This window comes from Chaetura pelagica, unplaced genomic scaffold (assembly GCF_000747805.2).
Source record: "Chaetura pelagica isolate M959 unplaced genomic scaffold, ChaPel_1.0 scaffold222, whole genome shotgun sequence".
NCBI lineage: Eukaryota > Metazoa > Chordata > Aves > Apodiformes > Apodidae > Chaetura > Chaetura pelagica.
Window position 1 is genome coordinate 8,548,902 of NW_009952711.1, and position 27,486 is coordinate 8,576,387.

The window sequence follows — 27,486 nt, forward strand, 5'->3', positions numbered from 1 at the left end:
ATCTTCATAGGTCATGTTTTGTTGTTTTATTCCAAAAATTTGTGTTTATTTCTCAAAAGGCTGCTCAGTTAACAAAACAGAGAATAAGCTTGTACAAGATTAGGCAGGATCAACAGCAGCAGTCAACATGTAAATGAATGATAGCAGCAACTATAGGCAAGAAACCCTAAAATAAAGGTTGGTGAGTAGAGGTGAGCTTTATCTTTCCCACCATATCCAGTTTCTGCAGGAAACTTTTAAAACTTATCCTTGAAAATTTTCGTGCACGCTTGCAAGTCATGATGATACCACATGGTAAATTGGACAGCAATCTGATAATCCCGGCCAGGAGCCCAGGCAACAGCCCGCAGCGGTGCGGGAGCTGCTCCCAGGGAAAGGCCGACTGCTGCTCTTTGAAGGCCACCTGGTGGTTGGACTTGTGCTTAGAGCCAACGAGCGCATCCCTGTTCAAAGTCAGCTTCAAGGTTAGAGACAGGGTGGTACAAAGCAGAGCTGACTTCTGCGTGGGAAGGGGGGCCGGGAGGCAGCCCAGGGCACAGGAGTGACACGGAAGGTACTTAAAGGAGGAAAATCCTTTTACAAATATTCACGTATTCCCATAGTCTTGAAGAGACAATATTGTAGTCAAAGTTAATATATTAAGTAGTTTCACCTCCAAGTGAAGTGCACATTCACTAAGAACAAGTTTAAGATGGGTCTCTCAGTGTGTAAAAACAGTCTTTAAGGCAATTAGTATGGTGAGAATTACTACAAGATTCAAGTTAGAAGTCATTTGTCTGCTCATTCACCAGAAATAGATTCCATCATCAATGATTTTAAGTGTCTGTATTAAGTTTCATTAATATAAAAATTGTCTAATGGGACAGTGTTGCTCTTCTATTTGCTTACCAGTTCTTCATATATTTCATCTGCATCCAGTCATTATGGAAGGCCCCATTATTACACCTGTGAACATGTGATGGGAGTAACTAATAATCATGGCAGTTTGATATTATTGCTATTTTAATCTGATAGCAATTAAAGTGACATCATTTCAGATATAATTGATCCTGACAATATTACATTATCATAACACCATAAAGTTGAATATATTGACTACTGAAGGGGGTTTCTGAATTAATATTTCAAGTAGAAGCTCTTAAATCAAGACAGCTGGATGCCAAAGATTGGATTTGATTTCTGAAAAAGAGTACAAGCTCTAGACAGACTGAAGTGGCAAGTGAATAAAAATCTTTATATGTTAATGAATATGTATTATGAGATAATGGTTTTACACTCAGTTCTCCATAATAGAGTAACACAATGGAAGGACTTTTTAAAAAAAAAAACAACACATGCTTATCTATATAAATTTTCAAAAATGTCAGAACCTTACCTATAAAATCCTTTTTCTAAGTACCCTCTGAAATCAGTGGTAATTAAAGTTCAAAAGGAAACCACTTAATTCTAGGTGCAGTCTTTACTTCATCCTAGTTAAGAGGTACTGCTCTTTCAACAAATGTTGTTACTATACAGATTCTTCTTTTTTTTTTTTTTAATTACAACAAGATGGATGAATAAAGGAACCAAAAAGGCCCACTTGAATTTTGTCAGTGTAGGTACAGCAGCTTATAAAAGACTGCCTCCAGTTGACTTACATAATGCAAAACCAAGACAGAATATCTGATGGTTTTGGAGTAGAAAAAACAAAGCAATCTGAGCACTTCAAAGATAAGGATTACTATAGTATATGACACATCTGTAGGTTTTTCCTTAATAATCATGCTTTCCATATATATATAAGAATGGAGTAAAACTGAGAACATAATTTAAGTTATCTGAAATAGAAATGTTTGTACTGTGTGCTGTGAGGTTTGCATAAAACATCCCTGGCAAGAGCAAAAAAAGAGTAGAGCCATAAGAAATTACTCTATCCAGTGTCTCACCACCCTCACAATGAAGAATTTCCTCCTAATGTCTAATCTAATATCCCCTCTCCCAGTTTAAAACCATTATCCATTGTCCTATGGCTACATGCCCTTGTAAAAAGGGCATTAATAAGGACTATCCTTTAACACAACTTTATCTTTTGTAAATATCATTCTATACCTCAGTAATTTCTATTTTCCAGCCAAGGCTATCACTGAAGTTCCATTATTCACAGAGTACTAAGTTCCTAATGGAGAACTCCTATGAGTTTATGTAATTTGGTTTTAGGAGTTTCACTAGCAGCTTCTCCTGAAAAAATAAAAACCAGAGGTGGAGAGAATTCTGAAGACTAACATCCAATAAGGACAAGGCGCAAGTTTTTTGTTAGCCCCACTCCGTATCACTCTGGAATAACATTCTTCCCTCTGAACATAAGACAAGCAAACTTTTTCATACCACAAGAATAAAGTCCTATTAACACTTATGAAGTAGTATTCTGTAGATACAATTATAATTATTCAATTTCTTTTCATGGTGGTGGTGCTGACAGCTGAGCATTTCATAAAGACACAGAAAAATTCAGTAGTTCAAACACAGAAGAGAAAGATGAAGGTAAACAAAGATAAAAGGCAGATGAAGTTGCTGATGTCAAGATGAGCTACATCAAAATTCTAGATTGCCTGTCATGAATGAAGGAAACAAGACTAACATTAATCTTACAATCTGAAGTAGTTATCTCATTTTCTTGTGACAAGCCTGATGTGGCAGTCACCTCATCATTTCAGCTGCTGGGGGCTCAAACATATAAACACTGTCTGTGAACAGCAGAGAGAGAAAAATACTCAAAAACTTCAGGCACCTGAATTTGTCAATTATAGCCATTAAAGAGAAGTCAAGAGATACACAAAACTTCAATGAATCATTTGTAAAATGACCTTAAATTATCTCCACCGAGTTCAGGGGGAAACTGAGAATTCCTAGCTCAGTTTTGACTAATCACACCAGGTGCCAAATTTTACCCATGCGAATACCTCTTAGGCTCCTTGTATCACTTAGCTCAGAGAAGTAAGACAGCCTTATGGACTACAAAAAACCCTCTAAATCCACAAATAATAAAAAGACTAAGAGAAGAGTGGCAAATTGGATTCATATCTTTGCTTTTAAACAAAGATCATACATAGCAAAGAAAATGTCCTTTTTTAGAGCTCAGGTTCCAGATTCACCTGATGTTTGGTTTTTCCCCTAAAGAGAAACATCACTGTTAAGCTGTTACAAGACAAACCTGCTCTTGGGATCAAAGGGACAGTGCTCAGAGGGAAATGATGTCACCTGTCCCTTGAGACATCCACTTATGAAGCAGTTCCCTAAAACCTCCACAGTGAAATATTCAGATTTAAAAAAAATAGGATGGTAGGAATGAAAAGTTCACATTTCTAGTATTCTGCTTGTGACTGAGCTCCTGGCTCTATTGTACTATAAAGGCAGGCTGCATTTTCAGTGGCATTATATAGAACACCTTTATTTCCGTAAATATTTTGGCAAAAATACGAATGATCCTCTGGCAAAATGCTGTACACTACAGACAGAAAACTGCAGCTCAGGAAAAGTACAGTGCATGTTTAACCATGAAACAGCTTGTGTTTATTTAAAGAGTGTATTGGAATGCCAGTGATTCTTTTCAGCTGTCCCATTACTTTCCCCCCTTCAACTTTTGTTTAATATTTTCCATGGTCTTATTTAGGCTATGCTCAAATTTGGAAAAACCAGCTAACATACAGTCCTGTGCAGCAGATGGCAAGATATTCTAAAGAGATTCCATTAACAGCATCTTGGACATCATGTGATACAAGACAAAAGCAAACACTTGTAGCAGCCAACTGGAATCAATTCTACAGTGACAACAGAGACAGCAACCTACAGCTTGCAGGAACAGACAACAGAGTGAAGTCTCAGGCCACCCACATGTACAGAAGTGACAAAGTATCCCAAGTTTGGTCCCAGGCTCCAAATTGACAAAGCATGTCCTTTATTCACATATCCTGAAGGTTAAGAGTGAAGTGCAATATACAATGCCAAAAGTGAGCTACCTGGTTAACAGAAGATTGCACTGAGCTACACTGTTCAGCCACTTGCAATAACTGCCTGTTATGCCACCTAAAGCACATTTGCTTTCACCCTCCAAAACAGTATGTATTTTGTTTTAACAGAAAAAAAGTTATTTCATATTAAAATTGTTATTAGAGCTGTCATCTAAGATCTCCCATGAGACTGCAATATCACACAAACATTGTTTCCTTGCAGATTGTTTTCACTTAGACAAAAATCCTTCACCATGTGCTATACGCTTTGTATTATGTGTACACCACTGGTTACTTATTTTCTTTGTTACTATTTTCAACGTTTTAAAGTTGATCATAAACATTTTCCTCTAGGCTGATACTATGATTAATATATATAATTCACATTAACTGTTTAATAAGTAAATATTTTTGAAAACTTTTAGCAGGATGATCTGATTGTTTTTAAGTTTAATTCATTATTTAGTCTATTTGATTGATACAATCCAAGTATCCCACACTTACTACAGTCAAATCTTAATACAAAGCACAAGATTAAGAGCTTTAGTTTTAGGCTCTATGCCTCACCATTCAGTTTTAGACATCTGCATTGGCTGGCTAAATTGGCCTGTAACATCCCTGACTTTAAAGTCTCCATTTCTTCACAACCAAATTCCTCTGAAGAGCTACCTTCAGAGATGGTAGCTAAAGCCATGTACACTGAATAGACATTTGAAAGAATCTCTTACATTTTTTGACCATACAAGTAAACTACAGAGACAAACTGCAGTAAAACAAACATACTGCTTTAATCTACTGGCTTTGACTATCATTTACCTAATTGCCTGTGCTAATAACCTATTAGCATATCAGTATTTCCCTCAACTATTTCCATTTATATTGGCTAATTGCAGTAAAAAGAAAATAAGTCTTTAAAGATTTCATGGACAAGACTGATCAGCTGACCATCAGCAACAGTAAATTTGGTAGTCTATTCTGTCACAGTAAAAAAAGTCTGAGTGTAAGTAACTGTCATTTACTATAGAGAAATAAGGGGGAGGGTGTCAAGTGGTTCTTTTTACATCAGTGTTACATGAACAGGTAATTTTAAACATCTCAACACTAGAAGATTGTATAATATAGCAGGATAGTGTAATGGGGTTTGCTCACAGCTACCTCAGGCTGACTTCAAGCTACAATTCCCGAATTTCATCTGTTCCTCTTAGGTGTTATATAAGTAACCTTTTTTTTTTTACCCTAAACGGTTTTGCTGATTTATAGCCCAAAAGACTCTGCACATAAGACAAGTCTTTTACCATAAGAAAGCAAAGAATTATCAATGAACTCTTGAACGTTAAGAAATGCAACACTAACACAAATTACAGTTTGTCCAGTCTCATACATGTAACTTAACAGAGCACAAAACACCACAGTGAGTGATGATAATAGGGCAGGCATGATGTTAGGGTAAGTGGTATTTACAACTAATTCCCTGCTAAACCCACACTCGAGTTTAGCTACCTTATAGCTTCATTTTTTAAAAATAAGGATTTGTTCCTGAAGTCTTTGATTTCAGTTCTTCATTTTGAGAACTCTTTTAAATTAAGATAAACACAACTGCACTTCCAGACATCTGCACTATCAGGAGAATGAAGTACTAAAACATGGATATTTTGCTAAACATCGAAATTATATTTTTCTCCTATTCCATTTCATGATAAGTTGTCAAAATGACCATATGGTATTGGATGTTTCCTTGTACAGGACTCCTAAACCTTTTGCTACTATGGAATTCAGTATTAACAGTCATGAAAATATGTAAACTTGCCATAAGTTACATAAAACAGATCACAACAGCAGTAAAAAAAAAGACTGCTAGGCAAGACTGTATTAATTGCCAAATGGCATATACTCTGCTTATCCAGAAGACTGAAGTATGTGCAGCTTCTGATAATTTTAGATTACTCTTACTTGGAAAAATTGTAAGGCCTACAGAATTCCAGTAAGAAACTAAAGAAATTAAACCCAGTTCAGTATAAGTATTTGTTTCAGAGTTAAAAGTATTTCCATGAGTTTAGAAACTGTATAAATTTAGGCAAAATTACCCTTTTTTCTTTTGTAGACCAAAGAATGAGGTTTATTCAAGATATCAAGTTCATATTTTCATTGGTATTAAAAGCCCATAAATACACCATTACAAAAAGGCCTTTTGTACTGTCCAGCATAGCCTTGGTGCTTAGTAAGTCCTTAAAACAAAGCTTAAAGTCTTGGGGACTAATAATTTAATATTCTTCCCACAAAACTTTTTGTTTGTGAAGTCATGCATGAGTTCAGAAGTAAGTGCCATGTAATGTATAAACAGAGGTTTAAGAAAACCTTTTTATATTCCAAGAAAGGACATAATATTCCCTGAAACTCATCCTAGCTAACATCAAACAACTTTGACTGAAATACAGGAAAACAATGTTGGATTCAAGCCAAAGTCATCCCCAACACAATGAAACAAAAGAAATTAGAAAGTTCCTATTTGCTACCATGTATTCATGACCACGTAAAAGAATTTTTTTTAAAACTCACTTACAGGAGTCAACTCAAGTCCTTACATTTGCAATAAACATGCAATGAATTACCATAAACCTTCACATGAAGTTTAAAACTCACCTATGCTACACTGTTCTGTTACATCCTCCTTAACTGCTTATTGAACTGTAACAATCTCCCTGTTTGACAAAATACACAAGCGCATTAAAATAAACACTGATTAAGCAGCACCCCACAATTTAATTACATTTAATTAAATAACTAGCTCCTAAAACATATGCCATAATTCCAAGTACACTGTTTTAAGCCTAAGCATATTCAGTCCATTCATCATACTGGACTTCACAGGAAACCTCCTCTGCTAAAAGGAACAAGGGTACCAAACACATTTGTGAAGACCTCCAGTATCTTCTCTGGTTGGTACAGCTTTTGTTAGATAAAGTCTCAGCTTCAGTTCTAGAAATACCACACACAATTTCACCTGCATTGGGCATTAATTTACTTATACTAACAGCAAAACCCTTCTGGTCATATGAAATGGCGAAAAAAAAGTCTTGGTTAGTTTGTGGAGGAAAAAGTTATTTTCTCCTCCTGTGAAGGAGAAAGTTATTAAAAGGAATAAGATTCCTGAAGAGTTTGTCAGGACAACAGGATGCTAACACTTTTTCATTTCCAAGCGCTCTCCAGAAATTGCCTACAAGAAAAATCAACCCTCTAGTACGTTGCCTAACAGGTACCTTTGACTTCCCACATTCCTTCAGAGCACAAACTAGATGCAGCCAAGGCCTCCACGTCAGGAAGTTTCTGATATCCAGATCCCCTACACATCCACCTTTCATCTGTCCATCCAGCATATATGCCTATAATGGCATATCATGAGTGGGACCAATTTAATCGCAATCCAGAAGTCAAACTGATTCCACAGGCATCTGTATCTATCCAAAACACACCGGCCACACCCTGCAGTATTTAAAAGGGTGTTAGACCTTCACAAAAGGAGGCTTCGGTGAATGTTGTAATAAACTTTTGTACTATGGCCCTAATTAGAATTTAAAAAATCAGTTTTTAAAAGTGCTATTTTTATGTTATTATATTCATGAAATAACCAATATTTTAGATAACATTAATCAGTTTCTTTAATTTTTATTCTTTAAAACGTATTTCATAAGTGAAAAGATTTTCAGTGTAGTCCAAGTGTAAATAAAAAAAAGAGGAAGCTTTACAGGAATTCTAGAAAGGAACTGAAGGGAAACTACAAGCCAACAAAACCTGTCATTTCAGTCTCTACCTTCTGCATTTCACAGTTAACAGCAGGCATGTTATGGAGAAGTGTTATAGAAAAGCTTAGCAAATACTTTCCATAGTCAGAGTAGTGGTGCAAATGCTATAAATGGAACTAGAAACATTTCAAAGTTAGAATGAAACAATAGGAGTTATATCATGTCCTCTTCTGGCCTCAGAGAAGGAAATTTCAAGCTATTCAAGAAAGTCACAAAACATCAGTATCCCACACAGCAACCCATTGCAGAACTTGGTAAGAGAGTTTGAATATTAGAACAGCTATTCTCTACTCAAGTAACACAAACTTGTGTTTTCATTACAACTAAGTTAATGAGATAAAGTGCTGCACCAACACAGCTAGAATGGTTTTAATACATTGAGGGTTAACTGAGGTATATGTCCATGGCATATATATTTGTTTTACTGTTTACATTTTGCTCCTACCTGAAAAAATACACACTTTTTTACAGATAAGATATATCAAATATTTCTTGTGCAAGACAAGTGATATAACTTTGCAGTTCTACTACAGAGGGCTGTAATGTAACCGTACTCCAGTATAATGTATTCATTGTATAAAAATTATTTTTAATTAAAAATTACTACTGCATTGTCTGGAAAACACTAGAACCATCATATCCGTGAAAAAGATAAAGTATCAGCTAGCTTAGTAATGAAACTGATGACTGCTGCTCTGGCTTAAGCAATTGGCTCTCTTTAGTTAAAAACATTCCAAATTTGAGTAATAAATATGACTTGTGCTAAATATTGTTATAACTAATGGTCTAACATTCCAGAAAGCGGTTAAGACAACATATAATGTATAACAAAGATAAGACTATAAGCTGGACTTTTGAGACATTCCAAAACTTGAAACTTCACTAGAAATTCAGGATTTCTTGTTTGTACTGGTTCTCTAAAAAATACCAGAAGATAATATAACTGAGAGAAGAGGACAAAGGATTAACAGAGGTATTTCTTAAATGTTTGAAGTTAAAGAATAACAAAATAATGTGTGTTGAGAGCAATTGTGAATATTTCAAAATGCACTTATAACGCTAAGGGACCCTCAGAAGGCTGAAAGCTGAAGGGCTGGTGTCCTATTTCCTCTATCAGGGCCACAGTAATACCACAAAAGTATTTGAAGGAGCTACACTTGAGTCAAGGGAAGATTGCTTCAGATTACTAATGGAAAACAAATAGGAGGATTAAGGCTGAAAACTATGGGAAGCAATATGTGTGATAATTCCTCATTTTTATCTCTAAGTGTTGAAATGGAAAGAAAGCCTTCACCAAGTCAGCCTAGTTGACTTCAGTGGCTTATAGGCTATAGTATTGTCACTTCCAAAATTTTGCTAGTATTTTACAAATAATTTGATAGTTTAACATGAGACTATTACAAAATAATGAAACCCACCATGATACTCTAGGATGTAGGAATATTAGTTTTTAAGCAGTCTTAAGAAATTAGTCTTAAGCTTGACAATAAGAAAAAAGAAAACTAGCTTTTAGCTTTTATCATCAATTATCACTTTCCTCCAAGTTACAAAATGAAAACAAACCAGAAGGAAAATTAAAGGACAGGAAAGAAAAAATGAGGTTAAAATTCTGACAAGAAACAACTCCTTGCCCAGTGTAAAGATGTGGCTAAAAACTGGCATCAGTGGTATCAATTTACTAAGGCACCCTGATTTTGTGACACGCATAATAAAAATGTTGTCACTCACACAGAGGCATGTCTGTGAGAAAGCCTGCAGGTTTTTTAACCTGTTTAATGCAGATCTGCACAAATTAGTAAGCCTTCTATACATCCATTAACATGTTAAACTGTAGAATGCTATATTTTATCCCGATCATATTGGTGTTTGATGACAGTATCTTTTTTGCCACAAGCACTACAAAACACATATAGTTTCAAATTTAATGATTTCACTAACTCTCGCCTTCATCCATTTTTTGTTCTGTCATCTATGTAAAACATTCACAATTAACATTTTAAATTACAGATATTAAGTCTAGTGCTATAAAAACTGCAAACATTATAATATAAAATTAATGCTTAGATTGTCTACTGAAGTTGACATTTTAAAACCTTCTTTAAAACGAGGTATGAAACCTCTTATTATTGGTGACATAAGAATTTAAAGTTTTTGTAAGATTCCTCAGTGATTCATATAGACTAAAACAGTCTTTGACAAACCACTGCATGCATGAGTACAGAGCAAAAATAGTGGTTGACAGAGAAAGGAAATGAAAACAAGCAAAGCAATGTGAAAGATGTAGATAAATTAAATGAAAGCAGAAATGAGACAATAGGCTCTTTTTCATTTCCTTGAAAAATGTTTTTATGTTGCCAGCATTTGTAATGGTCTTCTCTCTTGGCATTCATCACAATGGAGAAAAAAAAAAACAAACCCTGTTCATTGATCAATATCACTTTAACTTGAAGAACTGAAGTGGAAGCCTATTGACATTTTTACCTAAAGGCACAGTAGGTGTAACAATGGGTTCTTTGATGTCAAATAGAGGAGCATGTCACATGTCTTGATTCCTGAAATCATTAGGAGTTAGAGTGCTTCTCCATAACAGTAATATAGCAGAACCAAGCTACTGGACTCAAATTCAGAGGAAAAGTACTCAAGGCAGACAGGTTTCCTATGAGCTTAAGTTCTAATGTACTTGTTTTATGGACTGAAAAAACAGTGTAGGTATTTGTGTAACTGTGAAATATGCTCCGTACTATCCATGTACTAGGTCATTTGGCTTAGACATGCACAATACTTCCCTTTAATACTGATCCAAGTACATGTTGTTCTGGAAAGAGTTCAAGAGCAGCATTTTCATCTAGAGCCAGAACACACTAGTTTTCTATTTCTATTGTCTTCTGTACTTTATCTTAAGTGGAGAAACGTATATTAGTTGTGGCATATTTAACTTAATTTTATTTAGTTTTACAGGTGCACTAATGCATTTGGAGAATCTTTAAAGAAAACAGTTGTAGGGAACATAATTATCTTCAGTATTATTTCCCCAGATAATTTGTAGAACAAAGCTTCGGTCAAGATAGAAGTTGATCAAGATTGAAGTTTTAATCTTTACAAGCAATCTAAATGGAATCTTAGATCCACAGTCTTCAGTTTTATACCCCAAATGGATGCTTTATATCCTAGTTCCCTCATATCTGAGGGACAGTGCCGAGACAGTCTACTGTTCATCTGTTAAGTATGAAATCAACAATTAAAGAGTACTAATCCCAACAAGAGCTTGGCTACCAAGTTGTGCTCAATACAAAAATTTAGCACAATCCTGTTCCAGTTAATCAGTATGAAGACACACTGACTTATGGATTGCCTTCCTTGAGAGTAATAAGTCACCATGAAACCCAACAGGCAACACTCAAAAGGAACCAAAAAGCCCTATTAAAAAAAAAAAAACAGCTACTTGCTAGCAACAGGTATCTATGACCACCTGTGAAACAGTCAGGTAAGTCCAGCTGTGCTTCCATATTTAGTACTGAAATTTTCTTCTGGATGGGACAGACAGCTCTTAACCAAGGACACAGTGAACTGTATTCTATAAGATTTTCTGTATTTTAGCCTCTCTACCTGACAAAACTGAATGTCTAGCATTATTTGAAGTCTTTTTTTGAAGCTGTAAATACTCATTTGGAAATAAGCAAGCTTGGAAGCTTGGACTTGGGCATATTCAGTATCAACAGTTGCCTGGACTGCTATTTTTGTGCTCTTTCCTGTCTACACATTTTCGTCAGAAGTCACCTGACAATTTTCAGCAAGTTTGGCAGGGACAGGGGGAGAACTGCAAGGTGGGCACAAACAGGTGTTAATTCATTACATTTCTGTTAATAAGGCAACTGTACCTATGTGGCTTCAACAAAAAAGTCCAACTCATGTTTCAGTGTTTAAACAGCCAGAAAATTAATAGTATGCAGAATGATCTTTTACTCCTTTTCCAGTAAGAAAATAAAAAGGTTTCATGCACTTTAAATGGACCTATTTTCATTTACATTACAAATACAATTTCTCCTATTACTTTAAAAACAAACTACTCCAGTACAGCAAGAGAGCAGGATCCAAAGGCATCACTTCATAAGACAAAACAGTTTGCTCCTAAGTTTCCAAGACAGGCAATATTTTCTGTGGTTTATTATTAATTCCCCAAAGATATCAGGGCCCCATCAACCTCCTACAAACCATTAAAACATGCCCTCCATTCCAAAAGAAACAGGAAAAGCAGTAGGAGACAGTACCAGCGATATTCTGTCCATGATAAAGCTGTTCTTTTCATTCCTCCTATAGCATGACCAGACAGTCTAAAGCTGTCAGGGAGTTGGAGTGAAAACATAACAGTCGATGTGAAAATGAAAATTAAGTGTTGATGTCTCACGAGCTAAGAATTTGGATCAAAGAGAACCCAAAAGTATCAGTAAAGTTGCCTGCATATCATCAAGATTCCTACAAGCAGATCCTCAGCTGGAGATCTGCCCCCTACACTTCATCCTGTGTACTAAGCAGATTCATAAAATGACTGTCTTTCCCCAAACCACTATCTTCACTATGGTCATATAGAAAAAATATGGCAATAAACTGATTTATGAAAAAAAAAAACAAACAAACACACACGTCCACCAAAAAAACCTACAAACCAAAAAAAAACCCACACTTACACCAAACCAAAGGCCTTCTGTATAAATGCCAGTCAAAACAGGACTGGGGTTACCAGGCATCCAGATCCCAGTAATAAAAGAGCAAGGAATTAATGGGATTTTTCGCAGAACAGAAACATTTAAAAGCAGCTGAACAACTCAGACATTTTAGTCTGAAATGGGACAAATCAGGAACATATTGGCACTTGTTACTAGAGAACCTACCCTGCATGCACTAAATGTTAAAGAGTGCAACACTCAAAAGTTCTGCAAATGGTCATTTTTGAGACATGAAAAAGCTAGAGGAATTGTAAAACAACAGTAGCATAAACTACTGCAAAATGTAATTTAAGTTTTCCCAGTTCAGTAATGAATTCCAGACTGAATCCTCTCACCTTGCTTCCCTTTAATGCCAGATACCTTTCCACAGACAATCTACAAGGTTTCTGGCTTTGAGATCATCAACAGGACATTATTTCAGGTTTACTTTTTTGAGCATACAGAAAAGTGTAAGCTAAATATTTTCAATATTTGTGGTTTAGAATAAAACTACTCCTAGCATATCAGAAGAGTTAGGGGTGATGACTACAGAGATATACTCAAAACTGTCAATACTTATCTTTTGGAGAAAAGCTTTTAATCCAAATACAAAGCAATAAAGGGTGAGAAATTTAAGTTATGCTGTGGTTGTAAAGAAACCTAATTTTAATAAAAATGTTTAAATGTTATCAAACATATTCACAAATTGCAACATCATCACACCCTTTTATATTTTAGGGTTCTTAAACAGTTGAGAAAAATACATAACAAAAAATCTTAAGGCATTTAAATGTGATTTTTTAAAATTACTTGTAGTTTAATCCAAAGGTGTTATTTTAAAAAATTAGAAAGATTCAGGGAAATATATTAATAACCCTCCAGAGGTATTATTAAGACACTGTGTTTTATACTGTGAGCAGAATACTAGGAAAAGTAAATCAGGAAATTAGCTGTACAGAACAAAGATCATCGTCTTAGCCTCTGAAATATAACAGTAATGGCAAGACATGGCCAACATGCACCACAAGTGACAACCAATACAGCAAAATTGTCTAGTTAAAATAAACATTTGCAACTGTAGCTCTGTATCTGAACCATATTAAGCCTGCAATACAAAAATTGAACGCAAAAACGGTAGCAAGTTTTTCCACTGCCTTTCCTAGATACACTTTTGCCATGATACCTGTCTTACAGCATCTAGCTCTGCTCTTTATATATAGCATTTGTGAAAAAATATGTAAAATTCACTGTTGTTCTGACAACTCCTATTATATTCCTCTCATTTCATTTTCTAGCTTGTCATAAAGATCACCAAAAACATGCAAATCTCTCTTCCATACTAAATTATGTGCTTCATTTACAGACATCTCTCAGAGTTTTTATGTGCATATTAAAAATACCACAATAATACAAACACCCTACAAATTTATTTACAGAAATATCTGGAGAAAACCACTTACTCCAGTCAGGGGTTCTTAGAAACACTATCTCGAATATCTGGGGAGATGCCCTTAAAGCATAGATACATCTGGACAGATATTCGAATCCATAACTGCTTTTGGAGACTGAGAACTACCCACACAATTTACTATCTAAGGACAGTGGATCTAAGCTCTGTGTTATACAATTTTCAAAGCATTCAATAACAATCTGCTAATGAAAAAAAAAATTAATGCATTGCTATTTTTATAATATCTATTTGGAGACATGTTTGAGGAACACTCAAAAAAGTTAAAGAGACACTATAATATTCTTCCCAGTAAGGGTTGTATTTATACAAATTTAACTTGTATGATGCAAAGTACCTAACCGTAATTATGACAGCTTACAGAACTCAAGAGACTGGACTGCTTTTCATTACTGCTCTGTGTGACTTACATGAGTAAATAACAGCAGCAGCATGATTTTAATAACGTGTGCTATGCAGAGACATTTTTAGAGAAGACTTGAATGAGCACTGCTAGCATCTGTTTGTAAGTAAGCATTTTGTAAATAGAGCAGAGCTGAAGATACCAGAAATCAGGACGTTTGAGCTCACATATCTGGTTGTGGCTAACTGCATTGATAGACACTTTCTCTGGAGCATGTGGTTTCCAAGTGGCAAAAGATTAAGGGCAAGACATCAGAGAGGACAGGGAAAAATGCCAAGCATCAGGCAATCCATCTGCTTTCACCATATAACAGATACTATCAAGTAACTGAGAGGCTAAATTTTAGTCTGCTTTAGCAACTGAGGCATCTAAAAAGCAGTTTCAAATTCTACTCACTAGTATACATTTAGAGACTTTCTTTGAATATATTGTTTCACTTGAAACACAGCAAGACAAAAGCAGGAATTTCAGTTTATATTTAAACCCAGGCTTCTTAAATATCACTTAAGATTGGGTCTGTTTTATTTTTCTATTTGACTTAAGTAATAAAATATATATATTGCTGACATTGAGTTTAAAACTACATAATTACAACTGTAATCCCGTGAGTTTTAATTTCCTCTATTTAAAGATGTATATATAAACACACATAGATATGACTGCTAAGATCTATGTTTTTATTTACTGATCTTTCAAAGAGCACTAATTTTATTGCACACTAAGAATCAAGCACAGCCAAAGAAGGACTGGCAGTATGTAGTCTTGTCTGCTGCACAGCTTCTAAGAATTCTCTTTTAGAGCACACTGAAATACTCGAGTTTAAATACCTCTACTGAATGTATTTCTACATACAGTAAAATCTGAAATGTCATAATCAGGAAAATTAGCAGTTACCCATAAACAAAAAAGCAGCTACAAACAACTTGGGAAAACAGGTTTTTTTCCTCTATATAGTATTACCTAAGATATAAACTCGAGGTTAGCTGCAGCTCTCTCCTGTTATTTTTAAGTGAAACAAAGTTATATCCCATAAAAATTACATACTCCTAGAAGAATTTGCTTGCCTTTCTGCTTTAAAACAAAAAAAACTAGGAAGTTAACTATGATTGAATTTTTATCAAAGTATCGTATATAGATTCCATGTTTCTCAGAACATTAGTTTCCATTTAATTTAGTTTTCATTTAGTTTAAGGATTTTCAATATAATAATTGGAAATAAAGCAGGCATGGCCAATTTATGGTTCTTGAGCCACATGCAACCTTCAAGCATTCAAGTGAAGCTCCAGTAACGGGAATAAGTCATGTGACCAGTACAGGGCTGCCCTGAGCTACTGAATAATCCAAACCTAGTTATTAGTTATCTGGAGTAAAATAACTATACTGCTCATCTCTCTCACTAGCTGAAAGGAAAAATCTCCACAAAGCTCTTTGGTATCTTTGAATAAAAGTATGCATGCCCAAATTATTTTCATAATGTTGCGTATATAAATTTATTGAATATATTTACTTTATCTTCCCACTACTACTTTATTGTGCTTGGGAAAAGCATAGTAAAAAGGCTCTCAATTTGAGATTAACCCTCTAATTCCAACTGTTGTAATTATTATTAAGGCTTTCTGCTTTTCCCAGCAGATGGCACTGTAAGGTAGGTGCACAGAAGGCACATATGTCGAGTGAACTGTGAAGTGCAGCACAAATCACACAGGTTCACTTGCCCATAAAAAAGGCCCTTTGCAGATAATTTAAATAATTTTACAAGAAACCTCTGGCATAACTACTAAAACAGCTATTAACTCTAATTTTTAATAAAGGATGAGATACTGAAAATAAACCTTCTTTCCATTTCCTTTTAGAATGTACACTTAATTTACCTTCAGAGTATTCCCATTTCAGAGACATTTCTTTTCAGAAGACAACTGTAGTTGGCTTTTTTTAATACTGATTTCTATTCTCCATTGTAAGTTCATTTTTATAGAAAATAACACTAGTAAAGATCTGTTTTCAATTAGCCTCAGATAATGCAATGCATAACAAAGAAGCAGCAAAAAAAAGTGTTTAAAACGACTCTGAAATATGTATTTTTCTATCAACCATTAAGAGATACAGGGGAATCTGAAGCTGAGGGACTGTGTATCCACTCACTCTGTAGTAAATCTGCTGTACTAAAAACATAGGCATTTACTCAGGGTAGGGACTCTTCAAGTGGGTTTGTGCCAGCTATTTACTCCTTCTCTCTTCTATTCAATGCCATTCTAATAGATATCACACAATCAATGGAGCATGTCGTCAGCTCCTCTTTAAGAACAAGGCTATGTAAGTCTTTTAAACACTGAAATCTCCTTAAGTCACTTAAATATTGAAAATCTATTTTCAGTATTATTTTCTCCGCCTTTCGTAAGTACAAAGGCAAATATTTCAGATGAAAAAAATAAGCCAATAAACACTATTACAGGAATTCAAAAGTAAAATTGTGACTACTGGTGACTTTCACAAGCTGGAAGTATTCTAGATAGGTCTTTCAAATCTCAAGTCTAGAAAAGACTCTTTAGCAGGGCAAATAACTAAAAACGCATTCTTGAAGTGAAAAAATTTGATCAGCAGACATCAACTTGATAAAGAAATGCATATAGTGATTTTTCCACAGACACTTCCACAGTAGGACCCCACAAGCTTAATGTCATGCACTTGAAACAGTCACATTATGTTCTGTGCAAAGCAGATTGGCTGCCAGGGCTCTGTCCAACTCCCACTCAAAGTTGGTTGGATTTTTCACATTTATTATCTGGGAGATAACTGACCTACTAAGCAGTTGCTTCTACTGTAAGAAATGTTATCAATAAGCAACAGAGCAAAAAGATTTCTACAAATCTGGACCTTAACTCAGGGCTAAAGGTGCAGTAGAGGCAATATAGTCAATGGCTGAGTTGGACCTTCATGCAAGCTATTACTCAGACTTTTATATTAATTAAGCTTACAGGAAGAGACTGATTTATCCAGCTTTGGAGTTCAATGAAGTGAATTTAGAACTTTGAAGTGGTATGCCAAAGTCTGAACCCTAGTTTTCTTAAGTGAAAATGAAAATCATAGCAAGAATAGTACAACTTCTAAAAGCTTTGAAAGAGGCTGATAAAATAAAACAAAAAAAAAAGTGAAGAAACACAGCATTAAGTGGGTAAACCACACCTCACGTCTGAAGAAAAAGTGTTTCTATTAAGATCTTTCATTTCATAGAAAATTGTAAAAATAAGAACAGAACCTTTAATTTTATTAAAGCATTTGTTCAAGAAGCAGATCTACCTAGAACATTCAGGCTAAAAGAAATAACCTTCAGATCTATTCAATTATTTCCTTCAAGTCTTTGATCTGTGGGAGAGAACCCTCACTTAGGTCTCATGAGCATAACTCCCTAGTCATGATTTACATGACCTATTGAGCTTTAAGGATTCTTTCTGGACATTCTCACTAAAACTTACTTCACAGTGTACTCAGTCATGTGCGATTATGCAAACTTGCTTCACAAGATTGCCACTCTGGATTCTAAACTGTAGTTCATGTGAAAACTAAGTTTAATTTGTAAGTTATTTATTTCAGAAGTTTTGATTTTGTTGAATAACCTGAGGGGAAAAAAAGCCGAAGCTTCCTTTGATATTAATTTAGTTGTTGTGTAATTTCTTTCTTGGAAAGGCACAGCCTGCCAAGAATTTCCTAACTGAAGAACCTGACTTATTCAAGAGAACAGAGATGGATAACAAGGATAAGAAGTCTTTAATGCATCAACAATTTTAATAGTTTTAATTATATACTTTTATGAAGACCTATAAGTTTTAACCAATTGCATTCTAGTAAGGAATATATTCATACTCTACTAGCAGCCCAATACAACAAGGACATCTGAAGTCATAATCTGATCTGCTGTGGCTGGATGCAGCTCCTCCAACCTCAATAGGTTAATTATTTCACTGATGTTCCTTCAGAAAGCACAGTTCAGAACAATAACAAACAGCTGTTTACCATTAGCAAGTTTCTATTTGACAAGTGGCTTTATTACTTTTTAATTAGGTACTTTAATCTTTCACAAACTTTAATCATCATTTTCAATTACAATCAAAACTATACTTGACAGGAACCTCCTTTGGGAGATATTCTGGAAATACATTTCATTTCCTTCAGGCTACTGACACTCCATGATGCTTTTCAAGTTGCAACAGCCATTTGGGTGATGTAATAAATTACCTGTAAGCCTATACTATTAGCTTTATAGGCTGAAAAACAAGACTGTCCCCTTTCACTATTTTTGTTTTCCTTGGGGTGCTCACCAAAGCACAACTAGTATATATTTTTACTGCCGAATACTGCTATAGTACACATCTATACAACATTAATTTGGAAAAGTATTCTCATGCTTCTGACCTTTTACGACAATGGGATGATTCATTGCACAAGAATTGAGAGGCCTAAACCTTCAAAGAACAAGGTCTTTCTATTTCAAATACTTCTAACCCTGTTCTTCAGTGAATACCTTGTTAGGTTGAAATTTCAAATAAGTTAGATATCTGAATCAAATCTCCCATGCAGGTTTAGTTAGCTAACTCCCTAAAGCACTTTTAAAGTACAAGGTAAGATCTCAAAACAGACGCTATCAGTAGAGTGTTGCTTAGTTACTTCAGTGAAAAAGCTACTTAACTGAAGATCAAAGGCTAATTATGACATCTGCATCATAACACTAAGTTGATCACATTACAGACAAGATTAATTTGGAAATCAAGATGATACATGATGAATTTCCAACAGGAAAAGTTAAAGAACACTCCCTTATTAGGAAAGAGATCATGGCAGAATTTTTTCAAAATAAGACACAGCTACTTACAAAAGAACACGAGTGGTCTTGGTAACACTGAGAGCTGATGAAAATTCAAGGGAATTGCATTCATGGCCTTAACAGTTATCCAGATCTCTAAATTATTAATGCTGGTTAGCTCCATTACTCTTAGAAATATCTCTCCAAGTTCAAATTTGCTATCTCAAAGGCTAGAAAACCATGCACACAGATTTCAGGTTATTCCCAAAGCCTTAAATGCTTTTTATACCCACTGATGATGTTGATTTACAAAAACAAACATCTGTTTTCAGTTATTTGGTAGCTATGAAATTCAAGTCAGCTTCCACAGCACTGGCAAAAGGAACAAGGAACTAATTGTAACCAATGTACCCAAGTATTAAGGACCTGGCAGATCTGATACTCTTAAAGGGTATCAGCCATCACTAAATTATGCACTTTAGTATTTGGTTACATCTACTACTGATGCAATAGCTAGAAATTCAACAACGAACAGCTTTACATTAGATTATCTAAAAGTTCTATTACATGCAACACCACTATTTTAAGTCTGAAAATTCTATTTTATGCTGTAAATACTGCTTCAAAGGAATAGACTAATGATCACCTCAAGGCAACATAATGGGAATAAAACAGATGCTCGCTTCTAATATGTACTGTACACCTGCAGCCAACAGAACTAGAGCACTATGGATGCAGAGGAGAGAAGGGTATTTTAAAAGAAAGAGGTAGTTTTATTCACAGTACCATGGTGACATTAACTCACTATGAAAGGTACAGAAAGATTATGCTGAATCGAGCTCACACCAGACTAGGTGTGGCTGAGGCTTACCCACTACTATCTTTCAGTTAAGGTTACAAGAGACACTGAAATACCTGTCCCTACACTAAAATCAAGGCAAGAGTAGACTGCTCATGATATCAAATTATTGCTTTTAAACACAGTTCTCCAGGTTTTTGAGGGATATCACTAAGCAGTAAGAAACCTTTGTGTGGTCTCACGAAAATCCAAAAGCTCCACCCCTTATATTCTAATTGAAGGTTCTAGTAACACCATCTCTAGATGTTAGATTCCTCCTGCATTCAGAAAAGTGACTGTGTTCTTTGTAACTGAAGTGCAGCAAAGCAACACCCAATTCAAACCAGAAGTAATGTGAAAGTCTGTCTAATATCTGTATTTTGACAAAACAGATGAGTGCGTCTGGACTTTCTTCATGAACATGGTTCGAGCTGTCCTGTCATCAACAAACATCTGCCTAGCCCTCTCAGTTTTCACAGGGAAACTTTAACAAAGAAAAATGCTGTAGATCTTAGAATTTTATTTCTCCTGGTACTGCCAGTTCACTCTTTAAATACATTTCAAAACCAATTCATTTTTCCAAACCAATACTGATATAAGGCTGTTTCTAAGGAGCTAAGCTTACATATAATAGTTGACCTGTGCTAGATGTAACTGTGTTTAGAAAAATGCTGTTCTCACATCCCCAAAGATTAGCAAGCAGAAAACAGATCACAGCAAGCAACAGATGCTTTCATTAAAACAGAACATTCAAGACTAATCTAGTACATAGCCTGAGAAACCAAACATGACCAATTTTCATTAACAGACTGACAATTTAAATCAACTTTTAGAAATGCAGTGTACAGACATTACTTCTCTTACCTGGTTCATCATTTTCCTGCAGTGCCCTGTTCAAACAACATATAAAACAGTAACATAGCACTTCACAAAACAGTGTTTTCTGAAATTTTACCAAAGAGATTATGTAACTGTTTGAACATGCTTCATCATTTCCCCAAAGTGGTAAATTAAGCAGTAGGAAAGTTGTAAGCCATGATTTTCAATTTTCCGTTAAAACTTGTTTTGTAGATAATATCCCAGACAGAGATTCAGTCCCTTGGAGCCCATACAAAGGATTTTTAAAATAAGAAAGACCATACAAATTTTATAACTATTGAGAATGTTGGTTTCTTTTTCAATAGGAGGAATTCTATTAGAAAAGACAATGATGTTATGACTTCCTAAGAGCATTCAAATCCCAGCTTTGGGCATCTCAAGATCTGATGCTGAATTTTTCAACTGATCTCTTGCTTTGGATCAAATCAAAACTGCAGAGATAATCTCCTGAGCTTTGTTTTTTTTAGTTACCTTGGTATCTTACACTTGAAACCACATCTGGAATTTGGACAGTAATGGATCTGTGCATATCAGTCAGTGAACACCTGGGAATCATCACTATAATGACCCACTTTGTATAGCTGACAATAATAGCACTGTCTGATTATTTCTGCATCTGTCAATATTAAAGCTTTTAGAGCAAGTATATTTTGTAAAGGAACAGCAAGAACGCCTATGTGAAACAAGGAAACTGTTCTGGTTTGAACACACACAGATCACACCAGCTTCCGTATGAAAAGCAAACGGCAAAAAATTAAATTACCACTTGGTACCTGACTTTAAAAAATTCAATAGCCAGGCCTAGCAGAAGCTAAGGAAGTTGGGCACTAAAAATTCTTGCTGTGGTCTTCTTCATTACTGTTCACTACAGCACTTGGATGACATTACTTAATGGCCAGCATTTAAAAGTCAGTATGTTTTAAGAGTATTGCATTCTCTGAAATATTTTACATTTCATATTTTCTGAGGTATGGAACTTCCAGCAGTGTTGAAATAATTTCTGATTCCCCTGTAAGTCTTAACAGACACAGATCAGTCATCAAAAGTTGGGGTGGGAAGTAGAAAAGGTGTCTTATTCCAAAAGCATTAAAATTTTTTAAAGAGCAATAAGTGAAAATAACACAGCTTGAAAACAGAAAAGCAAAAACAGACACAGAAGTGAAAACTCATACAAGCCTAGAATAATTAATCTAGCTTTAAGGGATGATGACAAGGGAAAAAACATTGATATTTGGGCATAACTGTTCCAAGATCTTTGTTTTAGGAAAGAGGAATGCTGAAGGCATAAGACTCCTCCCAGATGCAGAGTGTAAAGCTATTGTACCACTGAAGGACAATTGCTCCTACCAGCAGTTGGACTGACTGTCTCTCTAAAAACTTCCAAACTTCAGCTGAAGCACAAAAGATGTGCATAAGTCTGAATAAAACATACACACTTATTCTGACAAAAAATAACCTGATAGTATCTGTAGAATCATTTGCACTCAGATAAATAACACATGCATCACTTTAGGAACATTAAAATAGGAGGGTTTTGTTCAAAACAACTCCTCATTTTCCCTTCACTCTCTTTCCTACTTTGTCCTACCCTTGTTGAACTTACTCCAACATTCTTGACCTTTCTTTGCTGTCTTGTTCCCTTTCTACTTTGACTGTCATTTGTTCCTCTTAAGGAACACAAATGACTTCTATTAATACTGCAGTGTATTTGATGCCTGAAAGACAATTGGTGTAGCAGAAAAAACAAATACATTGTACTCAGTTCAGAACACAATAGTTTAACTAACAGAATTCAAGATTTACCACCACATGCGGTATATCTGTATCAAATTACTGGTACTAAGTCAAAGTCAGATTTTCCAACATAATGAGCATTTCTTAGGTAATGCCAAGACCTCAGTTGTACCAGGAAGTTGAAGATATTCATCTACCTCCCACAACTAGACTGCCTGGGATTTTTTGGTTTATATTTCTTCCTAAACAGCATGCTGAGTTCTCTTCTTGCAGAGGGCAACTATGACCTCATTTCCATGATAAGTTTGCAGGGCAGCAACACCAGCTTACTATCATCTCAATTTCTACTCTCTTGATACTAGACTGAGAGTTGTGAATTATTATCACTACCTTTAATCCACTATGCTGTGACCAAATACATGCAATACAAAAAAACCCAAACATTTATAAAACTCACTCAGTATTATCTTTCCTAGAAATTTTGTCCTCCCTTTACAAGAAAAAATTGGAAAGCATAGGAAGAAAGTTAGGATTAATTTTTAGAACCATTCTAACAGATGTTTTAATATGTTCCTGTATGACTCGCTACAACAAGACCTAGGGAAGTAATTTGTAACTGAATTTCCAGGCAATGACAGAATAAATATTTTTTTTCCAGTAGTTCATTTCTGTGATACAATGATCTTTACATCAAACAGAATGTACATTAGCATTTTCTGACAGGACATTGTTCTATAGAAAGCAGCTATCTGGTTTTAATAGAAATTACATATCAACAACAAGATTAACTGCTTACGACCCAGTAACTGAAATTGGAGACACAGTATTTACTTACCCTATACAGAAATCACTCATGGGGAAGAACTTACCTCAAAATTTCTTCTCTACACAGCATCATTGGATCAAGTCAGTTTTCAAAGAAGCAGACCCTGACAGCCTACATAAATAAAAAACAAAGCCCTTAGTAAGTTTACTAAATAACGGAATATAGCACCACTCTTCTGTTTCAGAATTTCAGAAGATGACATATAGTCTTAAAAGTACTTCAGACATTAGGAATGGTAAATTGATTTTAAGTGCATTTTTTGGTGGCTAAATTTTGTGTTTGGACATGTAATCATCATTTTAATACTATTAAATGGATGTTCTATAATTGCTAAAATGTATTAGAATTAATTATTTAACAACAGATAACTTTAAAGAGTAGTGGAAACCACTTTGTAGAACTTCACATGCAGTCAAATTCAAAACAATGGAAAACACTGTTACACAAGCACATAACTTCAGAAGCCAAAAGTATCATAAAGCAGTTCAAAAGAGAATTGGCTAATTTGTAAAGAATAGTTCCATCCATGGTTTTATCAAAATCATGAGCTAGAAGCAACTTCTGATTATGCCACTGAAGTCCATAGAATAACACTTCCTTTCTAAGAGAAGCATGATTATATTAATACTTTATTTCTTGTACCTTTCCTAAACATTTGCATAAAAGCATAAATAAAACACTAGAGGACTGCTGTGGCAATATTAGCATGCTTTGTAAGGACACCATACATTAGGGAAGTCACACAAGTTTCAACACATCTCCAAAAATAGTAATAATAACCTTTAATCACACGTTAAGACTGTATTTGTTTCCTTACTTCTGAAGCTACCTGCATCTGATAAGAACACAAGATAAACTTAAATAATCAACCTGAAATCTAAAAAATTTATAAGTTGAGACAAAACAGTTGTCCCAAGGTCAGCAACAATCAACAATAAACACAAGACTAGTGAGCAAGAAGTCAGTGTCGTAATAAACTTTTTTTTACTACACACCTAGTGTTAGTAACACAAAACTTCCAGAAGACTCACATATACCATTTCCGGGGTTCTAGCCTAAAAGTAAACTGTGATTCTTTGTCTCAGTTAGTTTAAGTAAGACTTAGCCAGCACCATATACAGTTTAACAGTAAACAAGTCAGAGTTAACAAAAAAACACAGAGACCAGCATATACCATTAGGAATTACCATAACTTCCATAATATAGTCATGTAAAGACAGCAGAAAACCACTTATGGTCCATCTTTCATGGCAAGTACAAATACAAGACATTTTTAAAAGTTTGAATAAAGGTATACAAACAGGACACTGCGAAAATAAGTAACAAAACATGAGAGTATAGGGGATCTACTCAGGAACTCTTAATATAGCCACAGACACCCATATCAACTGATAGCTGTTTATTGAGAACTGGAATAATTAGCAAGTAAAATATAAATCCTTACAGAGATGCAACAGTTCCCAAACAAAAAAGTCCATAGTCAAAAAAAAATAATCTAATGCACAATTTGTTACACAATTTTGTTATGTCAGCAATGCTGTAAAAAAGCACTTGCCCAAGAATAGCAAGGACAAATAGCTCCATGCGGGATAAAAACCCAGTAGCCAAAAATTGGTTACAAGGCTGAGAAGAAAGATTCTTACAAATCCCAACACAATCCCACAGTACCCAAGCAATGTAGACCCAGAAAGAGTAGACAGGAGTCCAGGCCCTCAGACAAACCTCTGCCAACAAGACAAAGCCACAAGGAGGCCAGAAGTCAGTCCCAGACAACAGGGTCCATAACCACAGCTAGCTCTGAAGACTAACACACCTACAACAGGGCTCCAGCCACCACAAAGAGAAAGCCCAGGCCTGGCCTTAAACAGAGGTCCTGGGCTCTGGGGCAGAGGGGTGGGTGCAGACCCCAACTGAGACTGGCCTGGGTAATTAAGGCCTGCCAGGGTGTTCTGAGCCCAGACAGGTTTCAGGAACAAAAACAGAGGAAACAAAAGGAAACAAAACCCAACCTATCAAAGACTTTCTCACATAATTAACCACTGAGCTTCTCTTCCTAACAGCAGATTGTTTCCCATGCTAACACAACAAGACTCATTGCTAAAGCATTTATCTAATTCTGCTGTCTTCAAAGAAAATGGATTTAATATTTCATAGAAATACTTCAAATAACGACAAAATATTGTTTTCCTTACAGCATCGAACCCAAATATAAACACTGATTATCAGGAGCCAGAAGTATCCTGACTACTAGATTAGGCAAAACAAATACCTGAGAAATTTACAACCTCAGTGCAGGTGACGGTAGCTATGGTAATACAGGTGTTTCACATACAATTCATTTTTAATTACTTTAATTACCTTCTAATACAGTACTTAGTCTTTGCGCTATCACTATATTACAAATATTTGTCTGCAGATCAATATATTTTACTGATCTATAAGGAAAATTGTAAATTACATTATATTATCTGGTTTTCAAGTGAAAATTCAAATGATACATAAAGTCCTGCTCTGAAAATCTATCTAAATGAGAGTCTGACATGAATACTCTGTAAATGTGTGAAGAAATGATGTAATTGTTCTGAAGGAAGCAATATGATCTACCATAAAACTTGAATAAGGAAAAAAAAAATATCTGAGGCAGAGGAAAACAGAGAGCAAAAAAAAGTACAATACATAGCTGTGACATGGAGGAAGTCTGAAAAAAAAGTGTTAAACATTTTTCAAGCCAAGTTCTGGGTGGAAAGTAGATCTACTTAACAGGTAGCTTCATACACAGGTACTTTAAGTTTTGCTCCTGCTCAACTAGCTCTTCAAAGCAGGCATGACAATAATTCCTTGGGAGGAATTCCATGGTGAGAATCCCTAGGTGGTTCTGGTTAGACTCCTTGAAAGTAGGAATGCTCCTACAAAACACAGGGAAAATTCCTAGAAATTCTTCTTCTAGAAAGACTTCCCAGAAAGCATAAAGGGGATTCCTAGAAAGCACACAAGGGACTCCTGAATGCATCGGGAAAATTCCTAGAAAGCATGAGGAGCATGCTGGATCACCAGGAATGTTCCTATGATCTCCCAGAAAATCCTTAGAAAGCAAAAGAGAAAATAGAACGTTCCTAGAAAGCACTGGCAGAAATACCTACAAAGCAAGGAAGGAAAGTTTCCAGAAAGCACCAGGAAAAATTCTATCAAGCCTAAAAATTTTTGAGTATTTTTTAAAAGCACAAGGGAAATTCCTAGAAACCACAGTAGGAATTCCTTGAAAACATTTGTGAAAATTCCTAGAAAGCACTGGGAAAATCCCTACAAAGCTGCAAGACAATTCCATATAAACTATACACTAATATCGATAACTGCTATGTGGGATTTTCCAAGAGAAAAAAATTGCAGAACTTGCAGAAGTTTCTGACACCAGTGACAGTTTGGCTCTTCAGCAGTCCTCTGTGAGCACTCTCCTCACACAGACATCCTCAATCCTGAGAACTCTCACGAACAGCATCCTTTCCTCAGCACTTGTCCAGACTTCCCTTGCACCCATGTACAATTTTGCATCCAAAGGGATGCTTCAGTGAAGATCTACAGATCTACTGCCCACCATGTGATGGATTATCTATTTTTCTTTGTTTTGAACACAAGTCTGAGTAGCATCAGGTGTTCTGTCATTGGAAGAGACCTTTAAAACAGGCATTTCCTATTCAAATTATAATTTTGCAGATCTCTTCCATATCCACCTCAAAATTTTATTTCTGTGTTGAGGAGACACAAACGACTTTTATTCATTCCTTGCAGTGAAGACATTCCATACCTCTGAACATTCTTGTTGCCTTCTCTGAACCTTTCCCAGTTCTAATACAGATTTTTGGGGAGAGGAGATCAGAAGCACACACAGTATCTAATGTAAAAGTGAACCACAAACTTACACACTGAAACTGATATGGTTTTGTTCTGTTCTCTATTCCTTTTTCAGTTAATACTAATATTTTATTTGCCTTTTGCACATCAAGCACTGAGCTGACACTTTCATGGAATCATCTATCCTGATGCTATAACAATG

General features: G+C 35.3%; 1 protein-coding gene across 1 annotated transcript in view; it reads left to right on the forward strand.

The window, feature by feature from the left end:
* Nucleotides 1-281: 281 nt before the first annotated feature.
* SPATA5L1 (spermatogenesis associated 5-like 1) overlaps nucleotides 282-27,486 on the forward strand; it is a 39,441-nt gene continuing 12,236 nt past the window's right edge. The window contains exon 1 of the mRNA XM_009994554.1: nucleotides 282-464. Coding sequence (XP_009992856.1) covers nucleotides 282-464 — 183 coding nt within the window. The remainder of the gene's footprint in view (nucleotides 465-27,486) is intronic.